This window comes from Scyliorhinus canicula, chromosome 15, assembly GCF_902713615.1.
Source record: "Scyliorhinus canicula chromosome 15, sScyCan1.1, whole genome shotgun sequence".
Classification (NCBI taxonomy): domain Eukaryota; kingdom Metazoa; phylum Chordata; class Chondrichthyes; order Carcharhiniformes; family Scyliorhinidae; genus Scyliorhinus; species Scyliorhinus canicula.
Window position 1 is genome coordinate 41909774 of NC_052160.1, and position 14378 is coordinate 41924151.

The 14378-nt window shown below is 43.6% G+C and overlaps 1 protein-coding gene across 5 annotated transcripts in view; it reads left to right on the plus strand.

Moving 5' to 3' along the window:
• The window catches only part of ern2 (endoplasmic reticulum to nucleus signaling 2), a 136736-nt gene extending 122593 nt beyond the window's left edge, over window positions 1-14143 (plus strand). For 4 of the 5 annotated variants that reach the window (XM_038821156.1, XM_038821154.1, XM_038821158.1 and 1 more), the window contains 4 exons: window positions 6011-6138; window positions 8959-9082; window positions 9184-9251; window positions 10965-14143. In XM_038821156.1, coding sequence (XP_038677084.1) covers window positions 6011-6138; window positions 8959-9082; window positions 9184-9251; window positions 10965-11156 — 512 coding nt within the window. In that variant the 3' untranslated portion in view covers window positions 11157-14143. The remainder of the gene's footprint in view (window positions 1-6010; window positions 6139-8958; window positions 9083-9183; window positions 9252-10964) is intronic. The other variant, XM_038821157.1, reaches the window with a different exon arrangement.
• Window positions 14144-14378: the final 235 nt, after the last annotated feature.

Sequence of the window (14378 nt, forward strand, 5' to 3'; positions counted from 1 at the left end):
TGGGGGGGTTTAAACTAATTCAGCAGGGGCATGGGAACCTGGATTGTAGTTTTAGGGTACGGGAGATTGAGAGTATAGAGGTCAGGAGCACAGATTTGACTTCGCAGGAGGGTGCCAGTGTTCAGGTAGGTGGTTTGAAGTGTGTCTACTTCAATGCCAGGAGTATACGAAATAAGGTAGGGGAACTGGCAGCATGGGTTGGTACCTGGGACTTCGATGTTGTGGCCATTTCAGAGACATGGATAGAGCAGGGACAGGAATGGTTGTTGCAGGTTCCGGGGTTTAGGTGTTTTAGTAAGTTCAGAGAAGGGGGCAAAAGAGGGGGAGGTGTGGCGCTGCTAGTCAAGGACAGTATTACGGTGGCGGAAAGGATGCTAGATGGGGACTCTTCTTCTGAGGTAGTATGGGCTGAGGTTAGAAACAGGAAAGGAGAGGTCACCCTGTTGGGAGTTTTCTATAGGCCACCTAATAGTTCTAGGGATGTAGAGGAAAGGATGGCGAAGATGATTCTGGAAAAGAGCGAAAGTAACAGGGTAGTTGTTATGGGAGACTTTAACTTTCCAAATATTGACTGGAAAAGATATAGTTCGAGTACATTAGATGGGTCATTCTTTGTACAATGTGTGCAGGAGGGTTTCCTGACACAATATGTTGACAGGCCAACAAGAGGCGAGGCCACATTGGATTTGGTTTTGGGTAATGAACCAGGCCAGGTGTTAGATCTGGAGGTAGGTGAGCACTTTGGAAACAGTGACCACAATTCGGTGACCTTTACGTTAGTGATGGAAAGGGATAAGTATACCCCGCAGGGCAAGAGTTATAGCTGGGGGAAGGGCAATTATGATGCCATTAGACATGACTTAGGATGTGTTGGTTGGAGAAGTAGGCTGCAAGGGTTGGGCACACTGGAGATGTGGAGCTTGTTCAAGGAACAGCTATTGCATGTTCTTGATAAGTACGTACCAGTCAGGCAGGGAGGAAGGGGTCGAGCGAGGGAACCGTGGTTTACCAAAGAAGTGGAATCTCTTGTTAAGAGGAAGAAGGAGGCCTATGTGAAGATGAGGCGTGAAGTTTCAGTTGGGGCGCTTGATATTTACAAGGAAGCGAGGAAGGATCTAAAGAGAGAGCTGAGACGAGCAAGGAGGGGACATGAGAAGTCTTTGGCAGGTAGGATCAAGGAAAACCCAAAAGCTTTCTATAGGTATGTCAGGAATAAAAGAATGACTAGGGTAAGAGTAGGGCCAGTCAAGGACAGTGGTGGGAAGTTGTGTGTGGAGGCTGAGGAGATAAGCGAGATACTAAATGAATACTTTTCGTCAGTATTCACTCAAGAAAAAGATAATATTGTGGAGGAGAATGCTGAGACCCAGGCTATTAGAATAGATGGCATTGAGGTGCGTAGGGAAGAAGTGTTGGCAATTCTGGACAAGGTGAAAATAGATAAGTCCCCGGGGCCGGATGGGATTTATCCTAGGATTCTCTGGGAAGCCAGGGAAGAGATTGCTGAGCCTTTGGCTTTGATTTTTAGGTCATCATTGGCTACAGGAATAGTGCCAGAGGACTGGAGGATAGCAAATGTGGTCCCTTTGTTCAAGAAGGGGAGTAGAGATAACCCCGGTAACTATAGGCCGGTGAGCCTAACGTCTGTGGTGGGTAAAGTCTTGGAGAGGATTATAAAAGATACGATTTATAATCATCTAGATAGGAATAATATGATTAGGGACAGTCAGCATGGTTTTGTGAAGGGTAGGTCATGCCTCACAAACCTTATCGAGTTCTTTGAGAAGGTGACTGAACAGGTAGACGAGGGTAGAGCAGTTGATGTGGTGTATATGGATTTCAGTAAAGCGTTTGATAAGGTTCCCCACGGTCGTCTATTGCAGAAAATACGGAGGCTGGGGATTGAGGGTGATTTAGAGATGTGGATCAGAAATTGGCTAGTTGAAAGAAGACAGAGAGTGGTAGTTGATGGGAAATGTTCAGAATGGAGTTCAGTTACGAGTGGCGTACCACAAGGATCTGTTCTGGGGCCGTTGCTGTTTGTCATTTTTATAAATGACCTAGAGGAGGGCGCAGAAGGATGGGTGAGTAAATTTGCAGACGACACTAAAGTCGGTGGAGTTGTAGACAGTGCGGAAGGATGTTGCAGGTTACAGAGGGACATAGATAAGCTGCAGAGCTGGGCTGAGAGGTGGCAAATGGAGTTTAATGTGGAGAAGTGTGAGGTGATTCACTTTGGAAAGAATAACAGAAATGCGGAATATTTGGCTAATGGTAAAATTCTTGGTAGTGTGGATGAGCAGAGGGATCTCGGTGTCCATGTACATAGATCCCTGAAAGTTGCCACCCAGGTTGATAGGGTTGTGAAGAAGGCCTATGGTGTGTTGGCCTTTATTGGTAGAGGGATTGAGTTCCGGAGCCATGAGGTCATGTTGCAGTTGTACAAAACTCTAGTACGGCCGCATTTGGAGTATTGCGTACAGTTCTGGTCGCCTCATTATAGGAAGGACGTGGAAGCTTTGGAACGGGTGCAGAGGAGATTTACCAGGATGTTGCCTGGTATGGAGGGAAAATCTTATGAGGAAAGGCTGATGGACTTGAGGTTGTTTTCGTTAGAGAGAAGAAGGTTAAGAGGTGACTTAATAGAGGCATACAAAATGATCAGAGGGTTAGATAGGGTGGACAGCGAGAGCCTTCTCCCGCGGATGGAGGTGGCTAGCGCGAGGGGACATAGCCTTAAATTGAGGGGTAATAGATATAGGACAGAGGTCAGAGGTGGGTTTTTTACGCAAAGAGTGGTGAGGCCGTGGAATGCCCTACCTGCAACAGTAGTGAACATGCCAACATTGAGGGCATTTAAAAATTTATTGGATAAGCATATGGATGATAAGGGCATAGTGTAGGTTAGATGGCCTTTAGATTTTTTCCATGTCGGTGCAACATCGAGGGCCGAAGGGCCTGTACTGCGCTGTATCGTTCTATGTTCTATGCACATTCTCCCCATGTTTGCATGGGTTTCGCCCCCACAACCCCAAAGATGTGCGGGGTAGGTGGATTGGCCACGCTAAATCGCCCCTTAATTGGAAAAAATTAATTGGGTACTCTAAAAAAATTTTTTAACTATACCTCATTTCTAATGTTTACCAATACAAATATAAATCCCTTAAAACTACCTTTGTGTTCCTAACATTATTCACCTTACCAAAATGGACAATTCCACATTTTCCCACATTATAATCAATTTGCCCATCCACTTAACCTATATTCTTGTGTAGCCTCCTTATGTCCTCTTCACAGCTTTGTGCCATCAGCAAACTTAGCAACCATACCACCAGTTCCTTCATCCAAATCATTTATATAAATTGTAATGATTTGAGGCCCAGCACTCGCCACATTCTGCCAACCAGTAAATGACCCATTGATGTCTACTTTCCTGTTAGCCAGCCAATCTTCTAGCCATGCCAATATGTTACCCCCTAAAACATGAGAATTTATTTTCCACATTAACCTTTGTTATTATTTTCCATATTAACCTTATCAAATAACTTCTTAAAAGTACAGCACCGTTACTTCTTCAAAGTACAAGAATCCCAGCTTTACCTTGTAGCTCAACTCCCTCATTCTGGTATATCTCTGCAGTACCACTTCTGGCAGACAGCTCTCACGGGCGGGACCACCTTCCAGTGGAGCCCAGAATTTCTGCCAACAGCCAGTCACCGCTCAAGTGAGCATTAAATGGCAGTAATACTTAGAGAGTCGGCAGCTGCATATTAGACACCGAATCGCGGGATGGCGGGCGCCAATCGCTCACCATCCATAAAATTCTACCCCATTTCTACCATTCTCCAGTATGAAAAACAATCATTTATCATAACTCGCAATTTTCTGTCCATAAGCCATTTTTTAATGGAACTGCCAAGGTGCCCAGGTGATACTGCCAGCTGAAAGGGGCACTGCCAGGGTGCCAAGTTGGCAGTTTTTGCGTGGCAGTGATTGGGTCGGGGTGTGCCCTGCGTGGGTGTGGGGGGGGGGGGAGTTGGAGGGGGAGGGGGTCGGTGACCGCCTTATAGTAGGCGATACGGTAGCACAGTGGTTAGCATTGTTATTTCACGGCGTCAGGGTCCTGGATTCGATTCCCGCCTTGGGTCACTGTCTGTGCGGAGTCTGCGCGTTCTCCCCATGTCTGCGTGGGTTTCCTCCGGGTGCTCTGGTTTCCTCCCACAAGTCCCGAAAGATGTTCTTGTTAGGTGAATTGGACATTCTGAATTCTCCATCTGTGTACCCGAATAAGCGCCGAAGTGTGGCAACCAGGTGGCTTCATTGCAGTGTTAATGTAAGTCTACTTGAGACATTAATAAAGATTATTATTATTATAGTTGGGGTTTGGGTGGGCGGTTCGGGGCAACCTAATCTCACTGCACTGAGGAGTTCCAGCAAATGGAATTCCTCAGTACAGAAACCAAGGCTAAGCGTGGCATCGTCAGGGAGTTCCCCGCTGAGGCCCCCCATCGACCAGGAGGGCATTAGATAGCCGGATGTTTCTCGACACAGTGCTGGGAAACACTCGGCTAATCTTGCGTGCTAAAGCACTTTGTCCCCATTTGGGTAGATCGCACCCGTAGTTTCTAGAAATATCCTTCCAGCCTCCTCAGAAAGTTTGGAAGGTTTTAACAGCTCCTTCTATCTCCATGCACACATTAAGAAGTCTTACAACACCAGGTTAAAGTCCAACAGGTTTGTTTCAAACACGAGCTTTCGGAGCACGGCTCCTTCTTCAGGTGAATGGAAAGGCTTGTTCCAGAAATGTTTATATAGACACAGTCAGAGATGCCCCGGAATGCGAGCACCTGCAGGCAATCAAATCATCAAAGATGCAGAGAGAGAGGTAACCTCTCTCTCTGCATCTTTGATGATTTGATTGCCTGCAGGTGCTCGCATTCCGGGGCATCTCTGACTGTGTCTATATAAACATTTCTGGAACAAGCCTTTCCATTCACCTGAAGAAGGAGCCGTGCTCCGAAAGCTCGTGTTTGAAACAAACCTGTTGGACTTTAACCTGGTGTTGTAAGACTTCTTACTGTGCTCACCCCAGTCCAACGCCGGCATCTCCACATCATGCACACATGGTGCAAGCCATCCAGACCATGCAACTTATCCACGCTAATCTTTCTTATCATCCTGCCTATCAATTTTCACCTCACCCATTTCCGCTTTTATCAATATTTTATTAGCAACTTCTTCTTGGTAAACACCAAAGAAAAGTATTATTTTCATATTTCTTCTATCACTGTTGCATGGCAATGAGAGTAATCCAGAGATTACCACCTTTTTTTTAATTTAGAGTACCCATTCATTTTTTTTTCAATTAAGGGGCAATTTAGCATAGCCAATTCACCTACCCTGCACATCTTTGGGTTGTGGGGGTGAGACCCACGCACACACGGAGAGAATGTGCAAATTCCACACAGACAATGACCCGGGGCTGTGATCATACCCGGTCTTCGGCGCCATGAGGCAGCAGTGCTAACCACTGTGCCACCCTGGTGCCCTTATCTGCCCTCTTTGATGTTGTTGGCTCCGACGTGTATCACATCTTCTGGCTCATTTCCTTCTCCTGCAGAATATTCTGCACCCTCTCCATTGTGTCCTTTACTCTGGCACCAAGGAGGCAACACACCTGCAAGACTCACAGTAGTGGTTAAAGAATCAACCAGGAATGTCTGTCAGGGTCACTAAGTCCAAGGGGTAAATAATACACCTCAGTTGCCTGATCTTGATTATGCAACTTATGTAACTTTCCTCAATGTGGGTGTGGGTGGGGGTGGTGCAGGAATAGGAAATCAATCAAGATTCCTTGGTCTTCAGGGTCATTCAGTGACCCTTGATGGAATAGGCGTAAATGTACACCTGTAAAGAGGGGATTAGACTTGGATGTTGTGCTTTCACAGTCCCATAGCTAATGTAACTGTAAAATTAAATAGTTACATGCTATCACTTTGCTTTCTTTTAGAGAATGTTGTGGGTAGACACTTGATTGAACAGATGATCAGAGAGGAGCCACAGCAGCGTCCCTCTGCTCAGTGTGTCCTGAAACATCCCTTCTTCTGGACTAAAGAAAAGCAGCTTCAATTCTTTCAGGTAACTCCCAGGGAAAAATCAACCACGTCAGCGAGGCCCACATGAAGTAGGTTGAGTGTGGCAGGGAAGAATGTCTACCGAACAGCCTCAGACAGACTGATTTTCCAAATGTTCTTCGACACAGAGCCTTGCCCGCCAGATTGCAGGTCAAGAAATCCCAGGGCTACCTGTCATGTTTTTACATTATTTTATTCTAATGGTTGGGAAATCTAGGGAAGCTTGTCCTTGTGCTCAAGTTATCCACTCCCAGAGGGCTCATCTCTTGGAACACCTGTTTGAAAAGCCCGCATTGCATTAATGAAATCTGACAGAGAAAGTGGGTGACATTTATATGGCCCATCAGCTACTCTGTTGCATAGTATTAAACCAATAACCAGAAATTATTTGCGTACAACTCCCCTCGTGGATAAATGTGTAACATTGTCCACAGCACACTATTCCCAATTGCTTATACCTATGTCCCACAAAATTTAAGTTACTGATTAAAAAATTACAGGTTAATGATGATACTTGGAACTATGTTCTGATGTAATAAATTAATGTGTTGGGCATGCACAACAGATTAGCCAGCGCCTAAAGGGTAGAAGGGATAATATTCTGACGGAGAGTCACCACTCCACCTCAAATATTGACATCTTTTCTTTCAGATGTTAACAGACCTGCTATGCTTTTCCTGTTTCCTTTCTTCACTTAAGTGGAGTGGAATTTTAATTGAATGACTACAGGTTTCACAACAGTATAACTCATAGAATTGCAATAATTGGTAAATGAAGCACACGTCCCATTAATGAATAAAAAATATATATGTATAAATACTGTGGCTACAAGAGCAGGTCAAAGGCTAGGAATCCTGCGGTGAGTAACTCACCTCCTGACCCACCGCCGCCCCCCCCCAAAAGCCTGTCCACCACCTACATCACATGGACTTCAGCTGTTCAAGAAGACAGCTCATCACCACCTTCTCGAGGGTAACTAGGGGTGAGTAACCAACGCTGGGGTGGTCAGCAAAGCCCACATCCTGTAAAAAAATTAATAACAAATAAGTCAACCACTAGAAGTTATGCCACAGGTTAACACGGTCATAAATAAAAGCAAACCAAATACTATTCAGGTGGATTGAATTGAAAAGTAGGGAAATTATACTAAACCTTATCGAACTTTGATTAGATCACACTTCTCTGTATATTGCCGTATTATAAAAAGGATAACGTGGCATTGGAGAGGGTGCAGAGGGGATTTACAAAGATGGTTTGGTATACATATTAGAAAAGGATTGATAGGCTTTACTCATTAAAAAAAAGTTGCACAGTGGTTAGCATTGCTACCTACGGCGCTGAGGACCCGGGTTCGAATCCCGGCTCTGGGTCACTGTCCGTGAGGAGTTTGCACATTCTCTCCGTGTCTGCGTGGGTTTCACCCCCACAACCCAAAAAGATGTACAGGATAGGTGGATTGGCCACGCTAAATTGCCCCTTAATTGGAAAAAATAATTGGGTACTCTAAATTTATATTAAAAAAAGTGCTGAGGAACAAACTAATCAAGGTCCTTAAAATGATGAAAGGTTTTGATAGAGTGGATGTGGAGGGAATGTTTCCTCTTACAGGGAAGAACATAATTGGATGTAATCAATATAAGATAATCACCAAGAAATCCAATACAGAAGAAACTTCTTTACCCAGAGATTGGAGAGAGCATGGACTTAATATCACAGGGAGTGGTTAAAGAAAATAGCCTGAATGCATTTAAGGGGAAACCAGGTTAGCATATTAGGTTGAAGGGAATAGTGATTACCACAGTAGATTTAGATGAGGAATGATGGGAGAAGGATCGAGTTGAGCATAAACACCAGTGTGGACTGGTTGGGCCGAAGGACTGGTTTCTGTACCGTACATCCTACGTAATCCTATTAGAATTCTTTGTCGTGAACTATCAGCCCAGGTTTTTGAAAATAGATAGGCTGAGAAATATTAAGTATAATCTCATGATTCCACTCATAGTGCACTATAGGATTAATTTTGTGACATTTAATGTCCCAAAGCTGCAGTCTGCCAGAGTTGATGCAGATCCTATCCTTGTAGCTGAGGTGGACATCGATTGGATTTTCTATTTAAACTCCACAAAATACAAAGAAAGATCTGAAGACAGCAGATTTTTCTTTTATTTGTTCATCAGAAGTGGACATCACTGGCAAGGCATTTACCACCCACCCTAATGTTCTTTGGAAGGTGCTGGTGAGTCACCAGGACAGTTATGAGTATTACTGTGGCTACATCATATATTCACCAGTCCAAGTAAGAATGACAAATTTTCATCCCTGAAGGATCTTTCTGAACCAGATAGATTTTTGCAGGAATGTATTCCAGAATTATTTAATTAATGTCCTGCAGCTGTTGTGCAATTTGAACTCCTGTCTCAGGATTGTTAGTCCTGGCATCTCGATTTCTAGTCCAGTAACGGAATCACCATGCCACCATATGCTATGATATGGGTAAGGGAATGTAGTGATTACATTACTGGAGTAGTAATCTATTAATTTGGTGGTTAGTGTTGATGCAGCAGGAACAAGAGATTGAACCTGGGACAATGTTTGTCTGTATGACTCGGCTATTCTCTGGTCTATATCTTATTCATTAGACGCTTGGTAGAATCAGGTGTTATGGTTTGTTGAGGTCTGATTACGTTCAGTGATTTTGTTTCTTGTTTCCAGAGTTTGAACCTGGGACCTAATAGGCATAGCATGAAACATGCTGAAAGGTGTAGCTACATAATCTGAGAAATCTGTTATACTGAAATTCAAAAACTGCTTTGTGTTGTATTAGGATGTGAGTGACCGGATAGAAAAGGAATTATTAGAAGGGCCAATCGTTGGTAGATTGGAGTGCAATGGGAGAATGGTGGTAAGAACAAATTGGAGGATGCACATCTCTGTCCCTCTGCAAACAGGTGAGATACCCAGCACAGTGAATTATGCTGTTCAACGCAGATATAAGTACATCGAAAATCCATTTCACAGTGTGCTTTTTTCCCTCCCCACCCCTGCCAAGACTTAAGAAAGTTCCGGACGTACAAAGGAAATTCTGTGCGTGATCTTCTCCGAGCCATGAGAAATAAGGTGAGGAACAGGCTCAATGTCTGTTAGCCATGACAGAGACTTATAACTCAAATAACATCCAGAATGTTGCAAAACTTGCCAAAGGACATTTGACGTCAGACGGAACGTGAGGGGAAGAGTTGGGATGGTAACCAAAGCCATGTTTAGGGGACAGTTTAAGGAGAATGCTGGAAGTGGGAGAGATGTGACGAGGCAGAAGGGAATTCTAAAAAGTGGCTGAAGTTATCAACTTGGAGTGGGGATGGATGCATAGTAAAGTAAGCTGGCATGCTGGGTCAGAGAGTTTGTGGAGCTTTGGATGACAAACAGAAATTAATAAAAGTATGCATTTTAAAATATAGGGCTGGATTCTCCGCCGCGCCACACTTCTGCCTCGACCCGCCGGCGGGATTCTCCATTACACCACGCCGTCGGGATACCCTCGGCCGCCGACAAAACGGAGAATCCCGCTGGCGGAGAATCCAGCCCATGGTCTGCCATCAATTTACAATACATCAATAAAGACCTATTCAGTTTCATTTGACACTGTCATTTACCTCAGGCTTAGTCTGGGTTGCCTCAATTCAGTATCTTGTGGGTATGGGACAACCCTAATAAGGCACTAATTATCAATGTTGTTCAGATGGCCGTAAGGATGGCTACTGTGGAGAATTAAGGAATGTCACATTGAGTATTGCTGGAAAAAGACCTGTAGAAGTTTTTCATCGCACTGATCATGACATTCACAAGAATACCAAATATAAAGGGAACAACAACTTATACTTCTTGAGAAGAGCGTGTTGATTGGTTAGGAGCAAGTGGACTCTGATTGGTAGAGACGTTGCCATAGAGAATGCACCAGTTAACTGATGACTGACTGTTAACTACTAAGCTTTGTTTAAATTCAAACCTAGCATGTTGACTCTGATTTGTCTAGGCATTGCCCCAGAGAATGGCTGTTGCCTATTTTGTTCAGTTGAAACAGGCACAACGTGTGTACATGTTCTTTCTATCTGCAAATAGCAGGCCCTGTGTATTTAATACATGTAGCTTCTAGCACACATAAGTGAGCCACACTGTCAGCCCAACTGATAATCTTAAATTGGTTGTCAACATAATTCTTAGCAGGGGCAGCACGGTGGCGCAGTGGATAGCACTGCTGCCTCACGGCGTTGAGGTCCCAGGTTCGATCCCGGCTCTGGGTCACTGTCCGTGTGGAGTATGCACATTCTCTCCGTGTTTGTGTCGGTTTCGCCCCCACAACCCAAAGATGTGCAGGATAGGTGGATTGGCCACACTAAATTTTCCTTTAATTGGAAAAAATGAATTGGGTACTCTAATTTTTTTTTTAAAAGCATAATTCTTAGCACACTCAGGATTGTTTAGCAATTGTTGTCCAATCGCGAAATCAGATCTAATATTGGACACTAAAAACGGGTTGGTCGGGTATTGTCAGTACCTTGCCAGTTGTGAACAGCTGGCGGAAAATGCTGTTTGGGACATACAGCCTACATACCTAGCCTCACAATTGGTGCAGGGTAAAGGCAGCTTTGCTCTAGATATGGTTTTAACTTTACTGTCGGTGGGTGCTTGAAATGGAAATGTTCCATTTCCCTTCGTCATCACTCATGTCAATGAACCCAAGTACACAGGCGTTTTTGTTTTACAAATCAAGACACATTTTGAATAGTTTTTAAAAATCTCTCACATCTGATGTAAAATGGCTGTTCACAGAAACATCACTACCATGAACTGCCGCTAGGTGTACAGGAGACACTGGGAGAGGTACCTGACCAGTTTGTGCAGTACTTCACATGTCGATTCCCAAATCTGCTGTTGCACACTTACAATGCAATGCGGATATGCAGCCATGAGAGGCTCTTTCATCTATATTATCATCAGGGAGCTGGAAATGGGAAAAAATGAATCACTATTCTTCCCTGCTCATCAACAGTGCCAACATAAAGACTTTGCAGAGCCAGAGAAGTAGGAAGAAATGCTCCAGGCAATATGCTTGCAGTATCCTTCTGTGGACCTGAGGGAAGTGTTCTTCATGTAGGGTCGAACATGACTACATCCTCAGAGAACAGGAGAACGCTGGCTCACTTAACCCCTTTGACTTTGTGAAATTGATCACAGATTGGGAGACAACTCTGCTAATATTCACACCCACAGTGGTGTTTTACCAGTCAGATGGACTGCCCTGCAGGGAGGTGAGGAGCTGAGACACAAGGGAGAAAGAAGTGACCCATCAACACCTTTCAACACTGCTGCACCTTTTAACAATGATACCACACTGCGGGAGGAAAACTTTCTGCCTCTCGGGTTAAGGAGGGCTAACTGCTGGAGATATAACTGTGCTGGAGATATTGTTGGGAGAAACTGGAAAGGTGAAGATGAAAGAATCCTCCAGTTTATAAATGGATTGAATTGAATCAAATGTTTGTGCCATACAGACAGCCACTGACTGGTGCAGGAGTTAAAACTAGAGGCCAGCAGATAAAGATGGCAAATCAATAGGTTGTTTCATTATATGTGTTTATAGTTTCACTCTGAAGAACTGTTTCTTCAGTTACAAAAAGTTACTTGATAAGAATTTAATGCTTTGTTACAAACATATGAAGAAAGATAGCGCAGATCCTAACTTCAGTCTGCACAGCATTGGAACAGTTGATTCTGGAAATATTATCAGAGTGCATTGTTGATTTATGAATAATTTGTGATGAACATTTACAGGAAAGCATTGGCACAACATGACATTGTACCAGTGCTCAGAGAGCTTTTCTACAGAGACTATTTTCATATTGAGTAATTAATACAGCCTATTTTTTTTAAAGGATTTTAATTATATCTGAAACACCAAAGCAATTTTTGACATCAGTAAAAACCTTACCATCCCATGATGCCTATACTTTCAGGAAGAGGTGGGGGCAGTGAATTGCAACCAGGAGCACAAACCATTTTTGGACCTACTGCTAACCCCCGCCCACTGGTTGATATCAGCTAAATCAGCTCAAATCCCAATACCTGCCAGTCCTGCAAGGCTCAGTTACACACTCCCTTCACGAGTCACACACCAGGGACACCCAAGCATTATTTAATAACTCAGCAAACCCAGCCCAACCTTCTGCATGCTGAATGCGTTGTCCACCAGTGAGGCACAACGTGGATTTAAAATCAGCATACGGTGTCTAATGCTCCGATACTTAATAAAGTCGTCTCTGAAGAGAGGGGCAAAACCCCCTGCAGGACCACAGTAATCTGTGCTGCTGTTTGATGACACTTTGCACTGCTGGCTTGTGTGATGCTGGATGGTATGAGACACAGAAGGGGGCCATTCAGCCCATCAGCTGAAAAAGATCTAGCTGGTCTAATCCTACCTTCCAGTTCTTGGGCTGTGGCCCTGTAGGTTATGACACCTCAAGTGGACATTCAAGTAATTTTAAAATTCAATTAAAATTTCTGCTTGTACCAGTCTTTCAGGCAGAGTTCCAGACCCCACAACCCTTTTGGGTGAAAATCTCAACTCCCCTCAAATACTTCAACCAATTACTTCAAACCGGTCTCTCTGATTACATAAATATTTTCTGACACCATAGTTCCTGTTGAATTTGACTGGTTTAGTTAAAATGACTGGCTGGGTGGATTCGGAGCTTTCCGAGCTGGCTGTGTAAGAATCCCCAAGGTCAATGTGAAAACAGCTTTGTTTTGCCATATTTGTTTGAGCTCACGTGCAAATATTTAGAGTTTAAGGTCACAATAACCGTCAGTCAACCTAGCCTACCTCATGTAATCACTTATTCCACTGTTCAAATCTCCCAAATGAAAAAAATAAGCACAGCTTGGTCTGTCAATTAGGAGAAATGAAATGGTTTTAGATGTGGTGGCAAGATGTGGCTATTCCTTAACTGAAAGAGGTTCCGAAGGTGGTGCATTTTCAGTGGATGGTTGAATGGCAACAGCAGTAATGCCATTCGCCCATAAGATACCCTTCAGTGCTATGATATTGCCTATAGTATATGATAAATACTAAGGATGTTACTTTGTTTACAAGCTTTGTAGCAGTAACATGGCTCTACATGAACCAGTGTTAACTGAAATGAAAAAATGAAAATCACTTTTGTCACAAGTAGGCTTCAAATGAAGTTACTCTAAAAAGCCCCTAGTCACCACATTCTTGCCCCTGTTCGTGCAGGTTGGTATGGGAATTGAACAGTGCTGCTGGCCTGCCTTGGTCTTCTTTAAAAACCAGCTCTTTAGCCCTGTGCTAAACCAGCCCCTGAAGTGAGTAAAATATGACTAAATTGAATCCAATTAATCCTTTGTAAAGACAATTGCCATGAAGTTTCAGAGCTCTATGAAAGGAGTTGCCAGTAGATCTAAAGCCCAAGACCGATTGAAGCAGAGCCAGATTTTCCTCATCCTCACACCACCAACATAGCTTTGGCATGCAATCAGAAAAGTCACTGCTCCAATATGACTCTTCATCCTTAAATGGAAAGAATTGTGGGGAAAGCATCCGGAAGTTTTCACCTGATGAAGGAGCAGCGCTCCAAAAGCTTGCGATTTCAAATAAACCTGTTGGACTTCTTACTGTGCCCACTCAATCCAGTGCCGACATCTCCACACCATTTTACAACCTCTTCCCTTTTCCATTCAAGGTTCTTTTTTTAAATGACTAAATAATGCCAATGTGCTTCAGGCAATTCTAGTCACTGAATGAACTTATCCTTTGTAAGACTGGAAGATAAATTATGCCACATGATTATTTTGTAAATAGAGAGTTGTGAATCAGTTTTATTTAAGCTGGCCATAATGTTGGTGGTCTTAATTGATTGTAAATAGAAAAGTTTACATAGTAAATCTTTTTGTATTGGAAGGTAGAGGGTAAAATAAAATTCCTAAACACCCAAGCATGCTAGACTCTGTTGTTCTTCCACTTGTACTGTCCACCTACTCCAGGTGACAAGTTGACAATGATCAGTATGGGATCCACAACTTCAATATGATCCACCCTTTTTAGAAATAGATCTGATGTCCTGAGCAACCAAGATGCTGGAGCCACTCACTAGAAGCAAATTTTGTAGATATCCTTTTCAACAGGCACCAAAAATGTGAGTTTCTCTAGCCCTCCCCCCCAATTAGTTG